This window comes from Acipenser ruthenus, chromosome 43 (assembly GCF_902713425.1).
Source record: "Acipenser ruthenus chromosome 43, fAciRut3.2 maternal haplotype, whole genome shotgun sequence".
Lineage (NCBI taxonomy): Eukaryota > Metazoa > Chordata > Actinopteri > Acipenseriformes > Acipenseridae > Acipenser > Acipenser ruthenus.
Window position 1 is genome coordinate 3,622,955 of NC_081231.1, and position 25,017 is coordinate 3,647,971.

General features: G+C 39.4%; 1 protein-coding gene across 1 annotated transcript; it reads right to left on the reverse strand.

Moving 5' to 3' along the window:
• Nucleotides 1-11,317: 11,317 nt before the first annotated feature.
• Nucleotides 11,318-23,930, reverse strand: LOC117398386 (zinc finger protein 501-like). The gene is made up of 2 exons (XM_033997373.3): nucleotides 23,753-23,930; nucleotides 11,318-16,287 (listed from the first exon to the last, which is right to left on the reverse strand). Exon 2 carries the CDS (start codon nucleotides 16,250-16,252, stop codon nucleotides 14,741-14,743), a length of 1,512 nt encoding a protein of 503 aa, XP_033853264.3. The 5' UTR covers nucleotides 16,253-16,287; nucleotides 23,753-23,930; the 3' UTR covers nucleotides 11,318-14,740.
• Between the last annotated feature and the right edge of the window lie 1,087 nt (nucleotides 23,931-25,017).

Genomic DNA, 25,017 nt, shown 5'->3' on the forward strand with positions numbered 1-25,017 from the left:
GATAGCAGATTGATTTCCAGGCTGACATGGTTTTCATTTTAAATCGATAGCAGAGTGATTTCCAAGCTGACACGGTTTTCATTTTAAATCGATAGCAGAGCGATTTCCAAGCTGACATGGTTTCACTTTTTTATTTTGAAAACGATATTAGAGTGATTTCCAAACTGGCATGGTTTCACGGTTTTATTTTAAAATCAATAGCAGAGTGATTTCCATTGCCACCACTGCTGTCTGTGTATGCTGTCTGCTCCTGGAGCTGTATTCACAAGGCTGACTTAAGTCAATTTGAATTTAAGTCTTATTCACGAATGAGTCTTAATGGAATTTTGGTCTTAATTAGGTCTTAACTTTAAGACTACCCTGAAGGAGGCTTAAGTTCAGATCTGCCATTGAAACCACTTTTTTCCTGCCATGACTCGACAGGTGATCGTATATGATTTATCTGATGACCATCCAGGTGAGAATTGTCCTAAGCGTGGTTTTATAGACAAGGGAACCCCGTTGTAAGTTTTTAGCTAGACTGAATTGAGAAGCCGATACCATTAATAGACAGTAAATTGAAACCCAAACTAATATTTTAACCAACTGAAGCAATGCAATTCCAGCTTTGTTGCAGGTGTTTTTTTCCACTTCCACTTGAAGTTGTACAAAGAGCATTTAAATGTGAAGTGGAGCGATCAAAAAATAAGAAAGTTAGAAGCAATAATTGTGTGAATCTTGGGCCCCAGCATCTTTCCAATTGTGCCTATTTGCTTGATGCTTGACAAGGTTGCCCCAATTGCTTCTCTTAACTTGGGCTTTTGTGTTTGATATCATCCCTTTAAACAGCTGTTGCATTTTTCTAACTTGTTTTTTTTACATTGACATTTTGTTAATGTTATATTTTTTTACTTCGTCAAATAATGAATAAAGTGAAGGAAATATTAGAGAATGTGTTCAGTAAATAGACAGACAAGACAAGAGAGTAATAAAACAGAAATGAGGAAATATTTTAAAGTAATGGTATAAGATATTTTTTTGACAGTATTAAAAGTGTAAACATGTTCGGGCAGCAGTGTGGAGTAGTGGTTAGGGCTCTGGCCTCTTGACCGGAGGGTTGTGGGTTCAATCCCCAGTGGGGGACACTGCTGTTGTACCCTTGAGCAAGGTACTTTACCTAGATTGCTCCAGTAAAAACCCCAACTATATAAATGGGTAATTGTATGTAAAAAAAAAAAAAAAAAGTGAAATAATGTATAATGTGATATCTTGTAACAATTGTAAGTCACCCTGGATAAGAAATAAATGTCTGCTAAGAAATAAATAATAATATTCTTTTAGTTGCAAATGCACATCCATCAGTGGTGAAAACAATATTGGTAGGCATTGCTATTGATATTTACGTAGGTACAAAAATGTTATGAATGGTTAAAAAGGTACATATGCATGTCAGTGCTAAAGGGTAATATACTAACGCATTTTAATGCTGGAAAAAAACATTTCTCAATATAGTGGTGTTATGAAGTTAGGCCAATGTAAGCCATTTGTAAAGCATTAGATCTCTTCATAAAATGCCATATACATGTCCTTTGCATTTCTTGGCCATGGTTTGACTTCAATAAGTGCATCATTTGCATGCACCCATTTTCCAGTAGTACCCACAGCAAGAACAGACACACAGTGTCCTGAAGTAACACCCTGCCCTTGGTGTATGATAATGGAAGATTATTGGTAATTCCTGTTGTCCACAGTAATTTTGCTCTTCTACACAGCAGTAAACATGGCATTGTGTCGCTTTGTAATGGTCCCATCTGGTTTGGTTTCCCAAAGCATAAGTTGGACTGCAATCATTCTTCCTGCTGATTGAATAAGTTCAGGTTTCATGATTAGAAAAGTTTTGCATTGCCTACAGTTGTCAACAATCTGTGATCAGCTTGGTTGGTGGCTCCGAGTCGGGCACGGTTAAGAAGGTTACCAAAAGTTCTGTCCTGTTTCTGGCGCATATTAAGTGTGAGTTCATCATATGCAAACAAATTCCACAGATCCACAGATCCCCAGATCCCATGGAGCCAGTCAGTTTGTGCAATTCCTCTTGAGTAACTGGCACATAAGGTGGATTCTCATTCACAGGTGGAAGCTGTAGCAAATCCCCCAGAAGTAAGATGTTGATTTTTTCCAAACCAGCCATCATCTGTGTTAGCAGTTTGGAAAATCTCAAACAGACAAAGATGGATGTACAATAAGGAGAGGTATTTTGTAATGCAGCAGTTGAGGGTTGTAAATTGTTCGCCAATGAACTAAATATCCATATTGGCTTCCCAAGCTAGCAAAATGGCTGGATTGCAGTCATTGGTTCTGCCTTCAGTAATACTCCGTGGTAGATCATAGAGTCTGTCATGAGGTTTGAGTGCTTTCCGTCCACAATGGCCTCAGCCAAATCTTAGATTACCACCACAGTTTGTTCTTTTCTGGGTAATCCAAAGCGACAAACTATCACCACCTTGTTTTTGATTTTCTTGGATCTTAAACAGTACTTGTTGCATTTATGTTGCTGCCATTTCAAGACATGTTCTTTGAGTACAGGTGCTATCAGGTCAATTGATTTCATGGGAGATACTGAAATTGAAGAAGGAATCTATGAAAAAGACCTAGGAGTTTATGTTGACTCAGAAATGTCTTCATCTAGACAATGTGGGGGAAAAAGGCCAACAAGATGCTCGGATATATTGTGAAAAGTGTTGAATTTAAATCATGGGAAGTAATGTTAAAACTTTACAATGCATTAGTAAGACCTCACCTAGAATATTGTGTTCAGTTCTGGTCACCTTGTTACAAAAAGCATATTGCTGCTCTAGAAAAAGTGCAAAGCAGAGCGACCAGAATTATCCTGGGTTTAAAAGGCATGTCGTATGCAGACAGGCTAAAATAATTGAATCTATTCAGTCTTGAACAAAGAAGATTACGTGGTGATCTGACTCAAGCATTCAAAATTCTAAAAGGTATTGACAATATCAACCCAGGGGACTTTTTTGACCTGAAAAAAGAAACAAGGACCAGAGATCACAAATGGAGATTAGATAAAGGGGAATTCAGACAGAAAATAGGAGGCGCTTTTTTACACAGAGAATTGTGAGGGTCTGTTGAAGCTGACACCCGGGGATCCTTCAAGAAGCTGCTTGATGAGATTCTGGGATCAATAAGTTACTAACAACCAAACGAGTAAGATGGGCTGAATGGCCTCCTCTCGTTTGTAAACTTTCTTATGTTCTTCTTATGTTCTTATTCCTCATTCCGCAGAGCATCCCCTTCCCCGTTCTGTGGAACTGGCAGACCCGTTTAGTAGTTTATAGCTGTTATATTGTATTATTTTGAAAGGTCCGGGTTGTAGTGTGGTAGGAGCGCGTTGTTTTATCCGTTCAGACACTGAGGGAGAGCAGAGAGGAGGTGAGAGAGTCTGCATGGAGCTCTACAATGTGTTTATAAACTACAGAGCGCTGTTATATTGTATTATTTTGAAAGGTCCGGGTTGTAGTGTGGTAGGAGCGCATTGTTTTATGTGTGTGTTGTATTTGTGAAGCGGCGTGGCTGTGCCAGCGTGTTTGTTTTTATTCACATCCCCTCAGTTGTAGTCTCGTGCCACGGCATTCACACAGTGACGTAATAATAATAAAACAGATACAGTGCCTTGCATAAGTATTCACCCACCTTGGACTTTTCCACATTTTGTAGTGTTACAACCGGGAATTAAAATTGATTTAATTGGGATTTTTACCATTTGATTTACACAACATACTTAACACTTTGAAGGTGCAAAATATTTTTTATTGTGACACATTTGTTGGTTGCATAAGTATTCACCCTCCCCCCTTAGTCAATACCTGGTAGAAGCACCTTTGGCAGCAATTACAGCTGTGAGTCTTTTTGGGTAAGTCTCTACCAGCTTTGCACATCTGGATCCTACAATTTTTGCCCATTCTTCTTGGCAAAATAGCTCAAGCTCTGTCAAGTTGGATGGGCACCGTTGGTGAACAGCAATTTTCAAGTCTTGCCACAGATTCTCAACTGGATTGAGGTCTGGGCTTTGACTGGGCCATTCTAAGACATTCAGGTTCTTGTTTTTAAACCACTCCAGTGTAGCTTTGGCTGGTGTTTAGGGTCATTGTCCTGCTGGAAGGTGAACCCCCACCCCAGTCCCAGGTCTCTTGCAGACTGAAACAGGTTTTCCTCTAGAATTTCCCTGTATTTGGCTCCATCCATCTTGCCCTCAGTCCTGACCAGTTTCCCAGTCCCTGCCACCACCATGCTTCACCGTGGAGATGGTGTTCTCAGGGTGATGAGCAGTGTTGGCTTTGCACCACACATAGCGTTTTGCGTTTTGGCCAAAAAGTTCAATTTTGGTCTCATCAGACCAGAGAACCTTTTTTCACATGTTTGCTGTGTCTCCCACATGCCTTTTGGCAAAATCTAAACGGGATTTGATATGTGTTTTTTTCAGCAATGGCTTTCTTCTCGCCACTCTTCCATAAAGCCCAGCTTTGTGGAGCGTCCGGGTTATAGTTGTCCCATGGACGGTTTCTCCCATCTCAGCTGTGGATCTCTCCAGCTCCTTCAGAGTTACCATTGGCCTCTTGGTTGCTTCTCTGACTAATGCCCTCCTTACCTGGTCACTGAGTTTTGGTGGACAGTCTTCTCTAGGCAGAGTTGCAGTTGTGCCATATTCTTTCCATTTTTTAATAATGGATTTAACAGTGCTCTGGGGGATGTTCAAAGTTTGGGATATTTTTTTATAACCCAACCCTGATTGGTGCTTCTCCAGAACTTTATCCCAGACTTGTTTTGACAGCTCCTTTGTCTTCATGATGCTGTTTGTTTAGATATGCTCTCTAACAAACTCTGGGGCCTTCCAGAAACAGGTGTATTTAATATGAGATCATGTGACACTGTAATTGCACACAGGTGGACTCCATTCAACTAATTATGTGATTTTTGAAGGCAGTTGGTTGCACCAGAGCTTATGTAGGGGTGTAACAGCAAAGGGGGTGAAGGGGTGAATGCAATTAAGACTTTTCAGTTTTTTATTTGTAAATAATTTTGAAAAATAAGTAGATTTTTTTCACCACTTCGACATTATGGACTATTTTGTGTAGATCAGTGACAAAAAAATCCTAATTAAATCCATTTTAATTCCAGGTTGTAACACTACAAAATGTGGAAAAGTCCAAGGGGGATGAATACTTATGCAAGGCACTGTACATTCCCGCGTTTCTCAAAAAACTTGTAATTCAGTTTTTCACCGAATTACACTCAGAATACAGACCCCCAAAAATATACCTATCTATCTATCTATCTGTCTATCTGTCTATCATACAACAGCAATTGGTCAACTGAAAACCTTTTATTAATTAGCTAATTATTGAAATAATACGTTTTTAGCTTCTCAATTGCAGTTCTTTTTTATTAAGTATTTCTAGCAATTGAGTATCCTGTTAGTTACTGATTTCTTCTTGGATATAGAGCTGTAAATGAATTTGAATTCAATACAAGTAAATGAAAAGGAATAATTAAAGAGGTAGTTGTATGAATAAAAAACTGAACGCTGGTAAATAAACGAACTAACCCCCTCTCCAGTCAATGTGCCCCTCAAGGTGTGACAGCCTCCGTATAGAAGTTTCAGACAGCAAAAAGTAAACAAACCAGCTCTCAGGGTAACATGTAAGGGAAAAAAGCAATTCAAATAAACATTTGATTTGGCACAAAAGTACACCATGCTGCTTTAGAGCGAATCAGAATCTCATAGACAGAAAAAAGTCATTCTGAAATGCCTCGCTTAAACCGTGCCCAACTTGCTGCAAATATTGTGTAGTGATCTTTATATAGACTGTATGTATTATATATACAGTCACCACCAAAATCATTGGCACCCTTGATAAAGATGAGCAAAAAAGGCTGTATAAAATAAATAATACCAGTACTGAGCTATATTGTAATTTTCCAACATGTGGAGTATATTTGACTTTATTAATGATTCAATGGAATCAACCAAAATTACACATTTCTCAAATTATGAATTTATTTCCAAAAAAAATGAAGTGTCACAATTATTGGCACCCTTGTTTTCAGTACTTTGTGCACCCTCCCCTTGCAAGGATAACGGCACTGAGTCTTTTTCTATAATGTTTAATGAGATTGGAGAACACATTGGGAGGGATCTTAGACCATTCCTCCATACAGAATCTTTCCAGATCTTTGATATCCTTCGGTCTGCGCTTATGGACTGCCCTCTTCAATTGAAACCACAGGTTTTCAATGGGGTTCAAGTCCGGAGACTGAGATGGCCATTGCAAAATGATGATTTTGTGGTCAATTAACCATTTCTTTGTGGATTTTGATGTGTGCTTGGGGTCATTGTCTTGCTGGAAGATCCACTTGCGGCCAAGTTTCAGCCACCTGGCAGAGGCAACCAGGTTTTTGGCTAAAATGCCCTGGTACTGGGTAGAGTTCATGATGCCGTTGACCTTAACAAGGGCCCCAGGACCAATGGAAGCAAAACAGCCCCATAACATCAAAGATCCACCAACATATTTTACAGTAGGTATGAGGTTCTTTACTGCACACGCATCCTTCTTTTGACGCCAAACTCACCGCTGGTGTGCATGACCAAAGAGCTCTATTTTCATCTTATCTGACCATAGCACCCGGTTCCAATCAAAGTGCCAATGCTGTTTAGCAAACTTCAGGCGCTTACGTTTGTTGGTTGCTCTCAATAAAAGCTTTTTTCTAACAACCCTTCCAAATAGCCTATTGGCATGGAGGTGGCGTCTAATTGTAGATTTGTAGACTTGGTGACCCCAAGATGCAACCAAGTTCTGAAATTGTCCAACTGTGACCCTTGGATTTCCTTTTGCCTCCCGAACCATCTGCCTCACTGTGCGTGGGGGCAAGATACACTTGCGTCCTCTACCAGGCAAGTTTACCACTGTTCCAGTGGTTTTGAACTTCTTAATTATTGCCCTAATAGTGGTAAGTGGTATATTTAGTTTTTTAGCTATTGTTTTGTACCCATTGCCTGATTTATGAAGGTCAACAACCATTTGTCTCTTTTCATTTGTGAGTTCCTTGCCTTTCCCCATGGTGATGGATGACAAATGGATTTCATATGCGTGTTACCTCATTTTTATACCCCAGTGAAACAGGAAGCCACAGAAGGCCACAATACAGTTGCTTAAGACTGAGATGAACTTAAAGTAGAATGTTAATGCAGATTTAATTTTGTTTGATTTTATTTATAAGAATCTTTAGGGGTGCCAATAATTCTGACATATATCTTTTTGAGAATATTTTTTATTACTTGTTAATAAAAAAAACTTTTTCTCTGAGCAGTTGTATTAGAATAAAAGGACGTTGACAAGAATTGTGGGATATGTGGGAGCGAGTCTTAGAAGCAAAGGTATATTTCAAGGTCTTAAAACGACATTTCCAACAATTCTTTTCAACGTCCCGTCCCTGCCTATTGGCTGAGCGTCGCGGAGCTAGCAGGGGCGGCACATTCAAAATTCAAACTGTACAGACAGACACGGAGCACTTAGCTTATTTGTTTTTAAGTTACTAACTGCCTCTGTTGAACCGAATACTGTTTTGTTTTTAGCCGTATTTTTATTTTCATCGGCAGACGCGCTCTGGATGCAAGTACAGTGCTGACATGTCATTTTCTAAAATTATATTAAGCGAGGTTTCGGGTAAATATAGAAAGAAAAAAGGGAGTGTATATTTGAGCACTAGTACAACAAGACCATGTACGGAATTAAAATGAATGGACTAAAGAATAGTCTCTTTTTTGAAACAGTTTAATTGGTTTAAAAGCAAACAGGATTATCCATAAACCAATGTTAACAGAAAATAAATATTAAAAAAGAATTTCGACAATGTGCGCCATCAAAAAATAAAAATAAAGTTTCTAAAGAAAATGATTTCAGCAAGCTAAAACACCACACGAACACTTGTCATGTGACACTTTCTATATTGCAATTGGCTGCTGGTCTGCGGCGGTGCGACACTGAGCGCTGGTTTAACATGTTACAGGTGTTATACACCACCAGGAGGCACTGAGCGCTTTTCACCTCCAGCGACAGTGTATCACTGACGCTGTCATGCGTATCGGGTGGAAATGCAGGGGTGAAAGTGATGTCCAGGTTTATGCTGGCTTCTGCTACAGCTCCGGATCGTGTTATAGGAAGTCTAGTTTAAAACAAACAGACAGTTATAACAAACACTAACAGACAAAACAAACTCACAGTTTACAGTACGGTTTCACAGGTTCCTTGGTTGTTTCTAACCATTTATCAAGGAACAGATCACGTCAGCTATGACCCCTAGTTTAACGAGCGCATCCAATCCTCAGATGCCACACCGTTTACCGTCTGGGTCAATGAATTTGGATACCATAGCTGCGCCCCTTTCCTAAATGACCAACTTCCACCTACCCTACGGAATAAATTGTCGTGCCATTTAGTTAAGGGTACTCTGTTCCCATTACACTGTGCCCTCACAGGTCGAGAGGGAGATCTAACACCAAGAATCATTCGATCTCTGTCACAGCAACTTAGTAGGCAGCTCTGTACTAACGCTGCAAGTTCATTGCAACATTATTTGGTTTTAGAGTGGATTGGATAGATAGTCTGTTATGAAAAGGTTTATAGCAGTGCCTGTACAAAGCACATTGCTGCATTGAGAAACCGCACTAGCTTCGCATAGAAACCCATTGAAATCCTATTGAAAAAATGGGACGTCTGAAATACGGGACTGTGAGAGGGGAGGGATTTGGACTGACCGTCAGGTGCATGCGGGAGCCTGTAGGGGGTTCGTATTCTCCGTGTATTCCCACACTGTCAGGCAATGTTTTGTTGACGGGACTCAGCTGTGAGGTGGGACTACACGGGGTGAATGAATTAATAAAAAGGTACTGTTTTGTATCCTCTCTGGCTCATACAGGAAACACAGTGGAGCGTGACTTCACGGCAGAATCCTGAATATCAGAGGCTTTGGAGCAGCGACTCGGAGAGGCAATTCCGGCGCGAGATTTACAGACCCGGGGTGCAAGCAAGACACACGGGTTATTTACTATGACACTGTTTTTATTGAGCGAGTTTAGCGGGACTGAGCCGTCCCACAGTGTATGAGAGGGTGCAGAGCAGTGTCTGTTCCTCAGGGCTCCCACCACTACAGGGAGCAACGAGCCGCAGTAAAAACCTGCACACTTTATTTTGTAGTTTTTCCTTAAAGTATTTTGTTTTCCTTTTTCCTTTCGCCTTTTCACTTATTGTTCCTTTGGATTACACACCTGTGTGTGCTGTATGAAGACGGGGCACAATACCATTGTTGGTAGAGTGCCCCGAACTATAACAAAACACCTGCCAGCCAAGCTCACCCTAATAAATCTGGGCGCCTGTGCCGGCGTTTCATATTTGAACTTTGTGTCTGTCTTGTGTCTGCCCACACCCTACCACAGGGACAAATCAGCATTTTTTGAGAATAAGTAGGGACACCTAAAAAGGGACTGAAATACAGGACTGTCCCTTGAAATACGGGGCTACTTGCTGCATTTCGTAATACAGAATTATCCCAACATGCAACTAAACGAGCTTTGTTGTGGTGAAATGTAGTCTAAAATGAATCGCTAATGTGGAAACACGTCAGAATGTTATATGCTGTGTTTAAGTATTTCACTACCGCATCCCATCGAGCCTACCTCGCTTTATCTGCCCTTTAGTTTGCAGTTGTGTTAAAGTCAAATCAACTGCTGCTTTTGCTCTGCTGCTGCTAATAACGAACTTCATGGACAAATAATTGAAAGAACGCCACTGTGCTGATTTTAGTTGCAGGAAACCACGCAACTGTACGAGCATGAAGTTTATAAAAAAATGAAGTAACTGGTAATGGCTGTGATTACAACAGGGGAAAAAATAGTTAAACCTCTGTCTCGTTGAAAAACGCTTATTTTTCTTTTAATAGAACTTCTAGCATCATCCTGGGGAAAAAGATTCCTGGAACGGACAGACGTAAAGCGATTAAACACGTGTGCAAACGTGGTGCAGAGGCAGCCGAGGCAATCGACTGCACATATTGAAAGTGAATCAAACTGTCCACCCTAACTAGTGAATACTAGGAGTTACAATATAGTGTATATGTTACATTTTACCACTTAATAAAAAAGAGCTTCTGTTTTAATATTTTGTCTTGTGTCTTCTTGAGGTAACAATAAAAAAAAACTGTGAGTGAAAGTCATTTTTATGATAGTCTGTAGGTGTTCAACAGTTAGAAAAGTAATTGAAAAATGGTACATTTTCTTACAGAACAAAACATACATTGTAAAATTGAGTTTTCAGCTTTGTGTCCTTGAGCTATGTGGTTGTGCCTGCTGATTGGTTCTTGCAGTAATTCATATGAAAAGTGCCAAGTATTAAACAACACTTTATACAGAATACAACAGGCGCGTTTACACTCGCACAAATATTCCGGACCGAGAGGACAAGGGGACGGATTCCGGTCTCTTTTTGCTCTTGTAAACGCTACTGAGCACGTTCCGGAATCAGTCCTCTTAAGCTCTCAAATTTTGAGTTCGTATTCTGGACCGAGAGGACAAGAGGACGGATTCCGGTCCCTTTTTTCAGTGTAAATGTGCAGAGGACTTATTCTGGAAAGATTGAAGAAAATGCACAGCGGGCACTGCATGCTAACCAGAAACGTCATCATAAAGCAATTCCTGCCATACGTTTTCAAGATCGTAATCAGTAAGTAATGCTATTAAATATTCACTGACACACATCCCACAACCAGTCAAATACGATTCATTATCGTTCACCTTTCCAAATTTCTTTCAACAGTCTTCAAGGTCCACTGCTTGGGCTGGAGATAATTTCAAATGATGGCGCTCGTTTATGTCGTCACTACGGCAGGGCGTCAGCTTTTTTTTCTGTCCCCCTCAAAGTACACATGCTCCTGTGAAAAGTACCCCCCGCTGTTTCAAGCAAGTGTAAACGAACCATTCCGGTACAGACGCTAGTGTAAGCGCACTTAAGATTCATTTTAAGAAATACAAAAGAGCCACAGAACCAGTACCTTCTGTAGTAGGACCAGCATTACAAAGGTTTATAAAGCTGTACTAAAAAAAGCACAATAGAACAAGAATAAAAAAATAAAATACTTTTCTACAGAATCTCAAAAATCATTTGAAATATTACTTTTGAGCAAGTACCCATTTTTGCTCATGCCTTTAATTAGTTTAAGAAAGATAAGAAAATATCGGGGACATTGTTTACCATTAATGTATCTTTATTATTATTATGTATTTCTTAGCAGACGCCCTTATCCAGGGAGACGTACAATTGTTACAAGATATCACATTATTTTTACATACAATTACCCATTTATACAGTTGGGTTTTTACTGGAGCAATCTAGATAAAGTACCTTGCTCAAGGGTACAGCAGCAGTGTCCCCCACCTGGGATTGAACCCACAACCCTCCGGTCAAGAGTCCAGAGCCCTAACCACTACTCCACATCTTGTTTATTTACTATAATACCAAAGGTAAACTTACTGTCTTTAATTGTCTTTAAAATTGTTTCCACTTTAGTGTTGTTTAAAAGCATTGAGACATCTGAGGCACAGCAGGCTAAGACATCCAGGACATAAAGCAGTCAGAAAATCATGGAAACAATGGACATATTTCATCTTCAACAGTCTTCTTTGTGTTACAATGATAAGATGATGGATGTTATCACACCTGTTTCTTTTAGTTATCTATAGTATTTAGTAAGACCATATAAAGGCTAATAATGAATCAGTATAATAATAGAGGAACATTTCATAAGGAATGCGTCGGGGGCTGTATTTCACAGGACTGTGTATTATTCTGGCGGGTGGGACTATTCATTCGGTGACAGAGATGGACATTTTTCAAACGATAACCCATGATATCCTGTGTAAATGTAATTATTGTTTTGTACATACTGTTAATAATAATAATAATAATAATAATAATAATAATAATACCATTCGTTAGCACTAGGTCAGCTGGTCAGTGCTGTGTTACCAGAGTATTCCTTTAAGACAGTGCATATTGGGAAGGGGGGTGTGAACAGCACTAGGGAAGTAATTGTACATATTGGGGTTTTTCACAGTATATCAGTGCTCATAATATACATACACTTAAGGCAAGAGGACTGAATATAGTAAGTAGAACTTGAACATTTTGAGATGCACAAAAACCCCCCAAGAATAAAGCTATGCTAGTGATGAAATAAAGACTGGACTTTCTTCCATTGCTATTCATATTTATTTTGATAGTACTGACTTGTGTAAGCAACATAAACGAATGACCCATATTTGGTTTAAACTAGGGGTGGGCACCAATATCGATATTTTGATATGACATGGATAATTTCCACATCGCAAATATCGTGGGATCAAAAAAAAAAATCACGTACGCTCACAGACTTACTTTTTATTGCTAATACTGCTAAAAATACAAACTCAGTATAATCAAGTTTATTTTATTTTAAGATACAACAAACCCTATACAGAATCATGAATAAATCTTGAAGGAAAACAGCACTAACATTCATTTTACAGCAGTGACCAACACAAACATAGCACAAACAAATGAGACAAGCTTGGTTCAACTCCATTATTGAAGGGGGGCTGAGTGACGTCACTCCCCTAAAAAAATATTGTTAATATCTAAAAACTATAGCGGCACAAACTTTTGTTTTAACGGCACAACAAATGATATACGACTCAACGTTTGTAGGTGGGGCAACTTCACGGAGCTCAGCACAACAGGTAATCTAAACTGTTCACCAACTGAAATCTTTACTACCCTCCTTTACTAATATCTAGTCCTTTGAAGTAGATCTAGCCCTTTGCGGTCTTATGTCGGACCAGGTCCGACATTACAATTTTCCCTTTCCGGTCATCAAAAAGATGTCAAGCACAGGTCTCTAGTCATTTTTTCTCCGGAAAAAGCAGAGAAAATCTTTCAATGGCCTAGTGAGACCGATAGGAACCGGGAAAAAAAGGGGACAGATCTGAGCAATACAAATAGCCCCTGCACCACAGAGATAACACTGACAAACAAGGATAGCTGCTTCTGCATCCAGCGCTCAAAGAATATCACAGACATTTGCAGAGCTTTTTGAGATGTTATTATAATAAAATTACTTGGATCACATTATTGAGGAGTTTGGTGATAAAAACGAGTGATCAGGAGATGATTTATCGGTATGCACTACTATGAAGAGGTATGTGAAAAACGGGGTGGGGCGGGGCTGGATATGCAATACTGAGTGTCCTGTTGATATGCAGTGCCTTTTAAACCTGTTTTACTGTGAAAAAAATACTTTTAAACAGTGCGGGGAAAATAAACAGCGCGTTTAAAATAAATTGGACCGGACGTGCCTGAGACGCGCTGAATAAATGGACCGCAAAGGGCTAGAGAATGTTAAGGGGGAAGGAAGGAAGGGGGAAGACAAACTTAATTAACATCACACCATCTGAAGTCTAATAGTTTAAGATTTGAAATGTCATTTTACAAAGTACATTCAATTACAACTACAAATTTCTCACACACCCTTTATATACATAGAGATACTGGAAAATGTACAGGAACTCAAACTCAATGTGAATGAAATCCTTTCTAAATAGCAAAGCTTGGCTTAGGATGTACTGTATTGTCACTCTAATGACAGCATACTGATACAAAATACAAGCAAACAAGCCATATTTTGCCCAAAATGAATTCACACTAATGGTGATTCCACAAAAGCACCAGCTCTGTTACTAAGGCAACTTCATTCTGCAGATTGTTTAGATCAATTATTCATAAACTGTATAAACTCTGCATGTATTAATAATGGTAATGTGCAGCATGTATGTTTTGCAGATGTTTAACTTGTTTGCTTGAACCTTTTCCGTTTTACAGTATATTTTTACAGCTCTACTATTGTGGGTCTGTCATAATAATTGGACATACAGCAATCTACCCAATAAAAAAACATAGGAATTGCAATCCCATTGCACTGAAGTAGGGCTCCAGCAGACAACAAGCTTGGAGTCTCTCAGTATTTAAACACTCAGCAAAGCAGGTCCATTCATTTAAATTCATTCAAAACCAAAACCACATTTGCTCCAATGCAAAATGTGCACCACTTGAAATAAAACACATAATTAAAAAACACAAGGTTGTTTCAGTTTATGTTTGCACTGGTGCAATAGCTTAGAGGCCATTCTAGTAAGATAAAGCACACATTGCTGCAACACCCATAAAGATATTCTTAGTTTTTGGGTGCTTTTAAACAATTCACTTCTGTATCGTTTACTGTACGCACCGACACTGGGACAGCAATGCCATTTATAGCTCAAATTGTATTTTAAAAATATAATATATGTTATTGGCAGCTTTGTTTAATATGTTGGGTTCATATCACACATATAAGGCATATATTTCTAATGTGTCCCTTTTAACTAGCATGACCCTGTAACTCTGTCCTAAATCCTCACAGCATGAGTGAGATTCATTTCCAATTCAGGGGCAGGAGTGGAGCTGAATCCCAGGGCTCTCCAGTTCATTCTGAAAGAATTAGTCTGTCTCCTTCAGTTTGACATGCTCCCCTTCTCAGTTTCTCTGGATTCAGGCTGCCTCTCACTCCTGTTCCCCCTCCCTCATTTACTGCAGGATGTGAGAGAGAGAGAGAGACAAGGAATAAGTCAGTTCTCCACACATTCAAACAAGTAGGGTGGAGAGGTGAGGGACTGGGAGGGTGGGAGGCTGGCTCCAGTGTGAATTCGTTGGTGTGTTTTTAGGTGTCCCGATTCAATGAAGCTCCTCCCACATTCATGACAGTGATATGGCTTCTCCCCAGTGTGAATTCGCTGATGTTTTTTTAGGTGTCCTGATTCAATAAAGCTCCTCCCACATTCTATACAGTGATACGGCCTCTCTCCAGTGTGCATTCGCTGGTGTCTTTTTAGGATGTCTGACTGTCTAAAGCTCTTCCAACATTCAGTACAGTGATATGGCTTCTCTCCAGTGTGAATTCGCTGATGTTTTTTTAGGGTGTCCGACTGTCTGAAGCTCTTCCAACATTCAGTACAGTGATATGGCTTCTCTCCAGTGTGTATTCGCTGGTGTCTTTTTAGGTGTCCCGATTCAATGAAGCTCCTCCCACATTCTGTACAGTGATACGGCTTCTCTCCAGTGTGAATTCGTTGGTGTGTTTTTAGGTGTCCCGATTCAATGAAGCTCCTCCCACATTCATTACAGTGATACGGTTTCTCTCCAGTGTGAATTCGTTGGTGTGTTTTTAGGTGTCCCAATTCTGTGAAGCTCCTCCCACATTCAGTACAGTGATATGGCTTCACTCCAGTGTGAATTCGCTGGTGTTTTTTTAGGGTATCTGATTGTCTGAAACTCTCCCCACACTCAGTACAGTGATACTGCTTCTCTCCAGTATGAATTCGCTTGTGTGTTTTTAGGTTTTCTAAGCGACTGAAGCTCTCCCTACATTCAGAACAGTGATACGGCTTCTCTCCAGTGTGAATTCTCTGGTGTCTATTTAGGTTTCCTGACTCACTGAATCTCTCACCACATTCAGTACAGTAATATGGCTTCTCTCCAGTGTGAGTTTTATGGTGTTTTTTTAGGTCTCCTAACTGACAGAAGCTCTTTCCACATTCAGTACATTGATGCGGCTTCTCTCCAGTGTGAATTCGCTGGTGTGTTTTTAGGCTTCCTAACCGACTGAAGCTCTTACCACATTCAGTACAGCGACGTGATATCTTTGGTCGGGATAGGTTTTCTGAATCCTTAAACAAGTCAATAGACTCTTCTTTAATGTGTACAGACTGCAGTTCAGTCTCTTCTTCTTTAATGTGGACAGACTCCAGTTCAGTCTCTTCTTCCTTAATGTGGACAGGCTCCAGTTCAGTCTCCTCTTCTTTAATGTGGACAGACTCCAGTTCAGTCTCTTCTTTAATGTGGACAGACTCCAGTACAGTCTCTTCTTTAAAGTGGACAGGCTCCAGTTCAGTCTCCTCTTCTTCAATGTGGACAGGCTCCAGTTCAGTCTCCTCTTCTTTAATGTGGACAGACTCCAGTTCAGTCTCTTCTTCCTTAATGTGGACAGACTCCAGTTCAGTCTCCTCTTCTTTAATGTGGACAGATTCCAGTTCAGGCATCTCCTGTTTAATGCAGATATGTACCAATTCCAGAACCTCCATCTTTGTTCCTTGGCTTTCACCAAGATAAGGCAGTCCTGAAAAAAGAACATGAAATGAATCATTACAATCTGTTCTCTATTGGTGCGTTTACACCTGAACTTGCTTATGTTCGATCAGATTCAAAGATTCTTATCATTTGAGCCCCCGTTTACACTTGAGCACAGAGCTAGGCTGGCTTTGGCCCCATATGCGAGAATAGACCTTGAACTGCAGTGCATGCCCGATGACGTCATATCAACCACCCCTTGTGTGAAGACATTTCCCCTCCCAAAACACAGAGGCGGAAGTGTTTAAATCAACAGCAAGCCTGTCATTTGTGTCTGGTGTGCGTTCCGTGCCAATTAAGATTCAATTTTGTCATCAGAAATGGAGGGGAGTATTGAAAACGTGCATATCGAAAATGTACAGAAACAGGTGCTGTTGTCTACATTTATACATCTGACAACTCTTCTCAGGGTGTGGAATTCATATCGCCTGGTGCCGGGACAACAAGTTTAACTGAACAAATCGTTTTTTTTCTCTCACTACGTTAGCTATGTTTCTAGAAAAACACTCTGGGTAGATTTCTAGAGTCACACAAGTTCTTGAAAATCTGAATTGTGGAAGTCTAGCACATACAGTGTTTCACATCTTATGAATCAGACACTTTTTAAATAAGTTACATATTTATGTATTGTCATTTTACTAACTTTTAAAAAACATTCTGCATCTGAGTATTTAGAGTACCTTTGTGCCGCAGAACAACACATTTACTGTAGATATTATGATAACCATTACAGATTTAAATTTATAGAAAGTATGCAAGATGTGATGCTTCTTTAAGTCTATATGTCACATATTTCACATTACAATCCAATTATATTTTATAACAGTGTTATAAAAAAAAAAAAAAATTCGTAATGATCGCTTTCACATTTTGAAGTCATGTGTATCTCTCCTCTGCTCCTGGTATGTGTTCCCCTAGTGACGTCACGCCAACTTCCTGCATCATCAGTGCGCTGTCGGTATTTTCCGGAATTATTTAGAGTTTTACGTCTCTGTCATAAAATTGATCATGGAGATTTAATTTCTTGCTCATTGTGAAAGTAAACAAAGTACGACCCCAAAGCCAAATAATGATTTTCGATGTGAGATATGGACTGTAAGCAGGGCTGCAGACTGTGACTAAAAAGGTCGCAAATGCAACAAAAGTTATTTCACAGTTAGGTGCCTGAAACACAAAAACACTGCCTCTCCCTTAAAAAGCCTGTGTCAATATTTGAATCGTTCAGATGAAGAACCATATATGTGCACTAGTTTTGAGCTGCGCAAACTTTTTAAATGCTTGATGCATTACCTGAATCATATGCATCCTTCTCTAAGCCTTTATTTTTCCTTAAATTTGTTTTTCAGAGGGATTTATTATTTAGATTTTACAGACAATTTAAAAAAATGTAATGTGGAAGAACAGTATATCGCCAGCAATTTCTGATTTAGTGGAAAAACAATATATATCACATGACAAGGAATATTTCATTCAAATATTTCATGTTTCCAAAATACATTCTTTTAATTACTTTCTTTAGGGCAACTAAGTATGGTTTTGCTAAATAATTTAGAATAAAACTGTTGTCATTGTAATACATTTGAAAAGTTGTACAATTTAAAATGTTGTATCAAAGATCTTAAAAGGCTTGCTACTATAATAATTTATTTTAAAACCTATGTACACCATTTGTGCTTGTTCTGGGGTCAGCTTCGCTGAGCATGGTTTATTTAGATTTCCAGAAAGCTTTTGACAAAGTCCCGCATAAAAGATTAATTCTCAAACAGAACACAGTAGGGATTCAAGGAAATGCATGCACATGGATTAGGGAGTGGTTAACATGTAGAAAACAGAAAGTACTGATTAGAGGAGAAACCTTAAAATGGAACGAGGTAATCAGTGGTGTACCACAGGGATCAGTATTAAGTCATCTGCTATTCCTAATATATATTAATGATTTAGATTCTGGTATAGTAAGCAAACTTGTTAAATTTGCAGATGACATAACCATCGCGAAATAGGCCTGTATGTATGAGTAGTCTTTACTAAATAAGGACAGCAGGAGTGTGGTGTGTAATGAAAGAAATTGTGGGGAGGAAGAATAAGTGGTTTGAGGCCCGATTCTGAGCCTCCAGCTGGAGAAAATAACCACGCAGGCATGAGGAATGCGAGCGACATACCTTGTCTGCAGGTCGGCAATTCTGAACGTTGTTCTTGTATACCGTTAACCACGGCTAGCAGCTCATTTATGGCAATAAAAAAAACAGTCTATTCCTATATTTGGTTTGTTTTACCATTTATATCTTGCAAATAGAGTTTGCCGTTTCCCATCCACTTCAATAATAAAGCGTTGTGTATATTACAGGGCCGAGATGACTTGCTTGGTCACGTATACCTCTAACTTCATTCAATAAACACACATTTATGCTTTCCCCGATTTAGTGAAATTAAATAGGCCTTATTATTATTATTTCTTGGCAGATGCCCTTGCCCAGTAATGTACATATGAACATTACCTTAAAAGATAAAACTGAAAATCGAAAGCTTACCTAAAATGGCTGTATGAGTGGATTCATTCTTTTGATTTCTGCATCAGAAATCTTGAGCACGCAATGTGTTTGTACTGGTTTATAGTACTCTGACGTTATTGTTTTTATTAAGTCAGCAATATGAAAACCGTGCTCATGTTTATTTTCTTTGGGTAGTTTTGGGCCATGGAGTTTATTTGATAACGGTATATTGAAAGATAATAATAATAATATCTGACGTCTGAAAATACAAATGCAACATTAGAAACCTCAATGTTGAGAAACCTCACAATGGAGTGAGGTAACAAGTGGAGTACCACAGGGATCAGTATGAGGTCCTCTGCTATTCCTAATCTACATTGACTTAGATTCTGGTAGAGTAAGCAAACTTGTTAAATTTGCAGACGACACAAAAACAGGAGGAGTGGCAAACACTGTTGCAGCACAGAGGTCATTCAAAATGATCTAGACAGCATTCAGAACTGGGCAGACACATGGCAAATGACATATAATAGAGAAAAGTGTAAAGGTACTGCACGCAGGCAATACAAATGTGCATTATAAATATCATATGGGAGATACTGAAATTGAAGAAGGAATCTATGAAAAAGACATAGGAGTTTATGTTGACTCAGAAATGTCTTCATCTAGACAATGTGGGGAAGCTATAAAATATAGCATAAAATATAGCTAATTACCTGTGTTGTTTATTTTATACAGCCTTTTTTGCTCATCTTTATCAAGGGTGCCAATAATTTTGGAGGTGACTGTATTGTGAGAAGTGTTGAATTTAAATCAAGGGAAGTAATGTTACAACTTTACAATGCATTAGTAAGACCTCACCTACAATATTGTGTTCAGTTCTGGTCACCTCGTTACAAAAAGGATATTGCTGCTCTAGAAAGAGTGCAAAGAAGCGCAACCAGAATTATCCCAGGTTTAAAAGGCATGTCGTATGCAGACAGGCTAAAAAAATTGAATCTGTTCAGTCTTGAACAAAGAAGACTATGCAGTGATCTGATTCAAGCATTCAAAATCCTAAAAGGTATAGACAATGTCAACCCAGGGGACTTTTTCGACCTGAAAAAAGAAGCCAGGACCAGGGGTCACAAATGGAGATTAGATAAAGGGGCATTCAGAACAGAAAACAGGAGGCACTTTTCTACACAGAGAATTGTGAGGGTCTGGAACCAACTCCCCAGTAATGTTTTTGAAGCTGACACCCTGGGATCCTTCAAGAAGCTGCTTGATGAGATTCTGGGATCAATAAGCTACTAACAACCAAACAGGCAAGGCAGGCCTCTTGTTTGTAAACTTTCTTATGTTCTTAAAACCAACAATAGTGCCTAGAACCAGATAACCTGTAAAATAGTGCCTAGAACAATAACTCATAGCAATAGTGCCTGTAACCAGATAACTCATAACAAGACTGGACACAAGACTAGAAACCCCATCCATAACACTGTCAACAGTAAGATGGGCCACCATGAACAGCAGCCGCAATTAGCTTGCTCAGTGGTCTCACTCTAATCCCTCACAGAAAGAATGAACATATGTGAGCAAAACAAACAGCATATTGAGAAGATCCTGCATCTTCTCTTTCTGTATCGGGACGGGACCTGCATATGCTCTAGGGTATGCCTGAAGAAACAAAGTTGCTTGCAATCTGGATGTGGATCCTCGCTTGCGTCCAGTGACCAAAGTCTGCAACACCACTAATGATGGCTCCGACAATGGATCTTCTTGGCATAAAGGTGGGTCCTCTGTGTCTGTGTTACATGCAGGGTTGTAGAGCTGTGTGTGTTACATGCAGGGGTGTAGAGCTCTGTGTGTTACATGCAGGGGTGTAGAGCTGTCTGTGTTACATGCAGGGTGTAGAGCTGTCTGTTACATGCAGGGTTGTAGAGCTGTGTGTGTTACATGCAGGGGTGAAGAGCTGTGTGTGTTACATGCAGGGGTGTAGAGCTGTGTGTGTTACATGCAGGTGTAGAGCTGTCTGTGTTACATGCAGGGGAGTAGTAATGTCTGTGTTTGATGGCTATAGAGATGCTAACGGTAGCCACATACATTAGAATCCAATGGAAATGACACACACCGTATGTTTTTAAAATGATGAAAAAATGGTCAATATCTTGGCTTACTTTACATGAAATGTAAGTGAAATCTGAGACAAAGATTTAATTTAATATTTTGGCATTATATACAGGATGACCAGATTTTCAAAGATCATATCCGGGACACATTGTAAAATAACTTATAAGACTAATTAAACCATTGCAATATGGGCTATTTAATGTTTATTTAAATAGTCATCCTCTCACTCTTACTCTTATCTTTTTGTTTTAAGCAGATAGCTAATTTCAGTACACCCCCGGGAGTAAAATTTGTGGTTAATTAGTTTAACTTGCCATATCATGTTATATAACCATAGCTACTACTTATTTTGAGTTTATCATTATTATTATTATTATTATTATTATTATTATTATTATTATTATTATTATTAATAATAATAATAATAATAATAATAATGTAGATGGTTGTTAAATACGTTTTCTCCTTTCTTTTTTTCCTGTAACTGCACGAGGCAGGCATTACCACATGATTAAGCCCGCTCCTTCGTGCTCAAATGCTTAAATAACGCTCTTGCTTGTCCTAGTACCTGCTTTTTTATTTTATTTTGTTTTCACTGCAGATGCCAATACCCAAGTTATTTAGGATGCAGTTGTTTATGTTATTTTGACAAACAGTATTTTGAGTGCGTCGCGCTACAAGAAGTGGCTGAAAACCGGGACTTGAGAAAAATGTCAGGACACTGGGACCTTTGATGGTTAACCAGGATGTCTGGTCACCCTAATCATATATGCACTGAAATGAATAATGCAACAAGAGTCTAGTGTAGAGAAGTAGCATGGGGTCTGCGCTACCCCTGCCCATGAAGTGAGAGGTGGACGCTCCCACAGGACTACACCCTTGGTTACATGCTGTCAGATCAGGACTCCACTAACACTGGACATGGGAGCTGCAGCATGCTGTCAGATCAGGACTCCACTAACACTGAGCATGGGAGCTGCAGCATGCTGCCAGATCAGGACTCCACTAACACTGAGCATGGGAGCTGCAGCATGCTGTCAGATCAGGACTCCACTAACACTGAGCATGGGAGCTGCAGCATGCTGCCAGATCAGGACTCCACTAACACTGAGCATGGGAGCTGCAGCATGCTGTCAGATCAGGACTCCAGTAACACTGAGCATGGGAGCTGCAGCATGCTGTCAGATCAGGACTCCAGTAACACTGAGCATGGGAGCTGCAGCATGCTGTCAGATCAGGACTCCAGTAACACTGAGCATGGGAGCTGCAGCATGCTGTCAGATCAGGACTCCAGTAACACTGAGCATGGGAGCTGCAGCATGCTATCAGATCAGGACTCCACTAACACTGAGCATGGGAGCTGCAGCATGCTGTCAGATCAGGACTCCACTAACACTGAGCATGGGAGCTGCAGCATGCTGTCAGATCAGGACTCCACTAACACTGAGCATGGGAGCTGCAGCATGCTGTCAGATCAGGACTCCACTAACACTGAGCATGGGAGCTGCAGCATGCTGTCAGATTAGGACTCCACTAACACTGAGCATGGGAGCTGCAGCATGCTGTCAGATCAGGGATCCACTAACACTGAGCATGGGAGCTGCAGCATGCTGTCAGATCAGGAATCCACTAACACTGAGCATAGGAGCTGCAGCATGCTATTCCCATATTACAACTGGACACAATTAAAGGGGTGTCATAAATTCTACACACAACACTTGCAATATATCTCAAATATGCAGAGTTCACTGCAGTCATCAGCTGCACAGATTAACCAGCAAAATGAGGCAACAAACAAGTGCGTACAGACATTAAGTTTCTGTTTTAGCATCATTTTAGTGTCTGAGCAAATTGTTGTATTTTAAGCAGATGAATATCCGATTTATCCATTTCTCTTTGTAAAAAATGTATATCTTGCAGCGCTAGCAACCGACAGAGAATATAGAGAAAAAGAATCTATGTTTCAGTGTTGCACATCTTATGAATCAGACACACTTGAAATAAGTTACATATTTACGTATTGCCATTTTACTAACTTAAAAACAGAGTAATTAGAGTACCTTTATTTATTGTATTATTTTGGTTTTGCAATGAACACAGATTTGAAGATCTCAATTTTACAAAGTATGTTATGACTGAATTTCTTTTACTATGTATCTTTAATTTCATGAAGCAAAAAGGTTATTAATCACTAACTGACTGACTGAGTTCACTGTTAAATAAAAGCACAATCTTAAAAGTTATACTTGTGTGTGTGTGTGTGTGTGTGTGTGTGTTTTGTGCGACAGCGAAGTCAAGTAGATTATATAAAACTGTATATATCACGTTTGGTGTTAATTATGTGTATTCATTTAAAATGAATACAATAAATATATTATATATTAAATAAAATGCATCAAAAGAACAACAACAATATTATTTAAATATTGCATCCAGTTCAATTCACATTGGTCAACCCTTCAATTTAAAAAATTCATAGCAATATAGAGTTAATATAAATATAGTATAACTATGAAGATAGTGACAGCTTGTAACCCTACTTGACACACAGCACACTGCGATCGTATAGAAAGCAGCGGTCATTGTGTTGTTATTATTAACAAAGCCGGTGCCCGTACAGTACTGGCACCGGACAGCAGAATGCAGTTCATGCACCGTGTTACAAACGGGACGGCGCTGCACAGAGCGGGACAAACTGTGCAATTCAAATCTCCTGTAGTACTACAGACGGGCCCGCCGATAGCCATCTCTGATTAACCCAACATGAATATAAATACGATACATTACCCCCCCCCCCCCGTTCCACACACGGGGTTTCCAGCGGCTGTAGTGAATTCAGTTCCAATAACTCACCGCTCTCTTTCTCTCTCTATCTTCTATTCCTTCTGTTTTCTCGTCTTTTTCTCCAAGTTGCTCAAACAAAGGAACTTCCGGTTCCGATGGTTCGCAGATCTAAAGATTCCCCGCATCGGGTGAAACCAGTGCCACCAAGAAACATCTGTGAAATGAGCTAATGTTGTCTTTGTCTGAGCTACGGGTGCTGCCAGGGTTTATAATCTTGAACAGAAAGGCAGACGCAAGCATCAAGTTTCTTATTTAGAGAAGTAAGCTTGATCTGAAAGTAGTCTTTAAGCTAAACACGGGTATTCTAGAATAATTCAAACAGAATATAAGTGTAAATGTTTTATTTTAACAGATGAACTGTTAAGTTTGAAAATAAGAGGATATAGTGCAGAAATTAGCTTAAAGTAAAAACTTCAGTCAAAGCATAATAGTACCAGTCTGTGTCAGGCATATAGCAGGACCTGCCAAAGAGAATGTAATTAATTTGTTAACCGTATCTTTGCTTGAAACGAAACGGTACCAGGCGCGTGGGTAATTGAAGGAAATTACTTTTTGGCAACTAATGTGAGTTTTAATGTTTGGGGGGTTTGAAATCCAAGGTTTCTATAATGAGTGAACTTTTACATATAAGAAATACTGGAACATGAAAGGGGAGTCAGTGGTGAACTAAATATGGCTTCATTAAATCATAAAAATTAATGAAGACCTGGTATAAAAAATAAAAAAAAAGTGAGGGGAGCCATAGGGGCAGCAGTGTGGAGTAGTGGTTAGGGCTCTGGACTCTTGACTGGAGGGTCATGGGTTCAATCCCAGGTGGGGGACACTACTGCTGTACCCTTGAGCAAGGTACTTTACTTAGATTGCTCCAGTAAAAACCCAACTGTATAAATTGATAATTGTATGTAAAAATAATGTGATATCTTGTAAAAATTGTAAGTCACCCTGGATAAGGGGGTCTGCTAAGAAATAAATAATAATAGTAGTAAAGGACCATGTTATGCCATATGTCTGAGAAAATGCTTACAGAAGACTCTTCTATTAATGATGGCTAATTAATCTTATATAAGGAGTTACCAGGTGTTTCAAAAATGTCATTCACTTGAAGGACATGAGCTGTCAGGGCATATTAATGATTAAGATTTAATTATGACTTCTGACGTAAAAACAGAAGCCATAAAAAACGGGCTAGAATCCTAGTCAAGGGTCGCTCAACTTGCTAACTACAAGCTGTTGTGACCCATGCTCTGTAGATCTCTGATCGAGCTGATTGCTGT

Excerpts from the sequence above, each read along its gene's own strand:
- LOC117398386 (XM_033997373.3), bottom strand. The coding sequence starts at position 16,252 with ATGGAGGTTCTGGAATTGGTACATATCTGCATTAAACAGGAGATGCCT.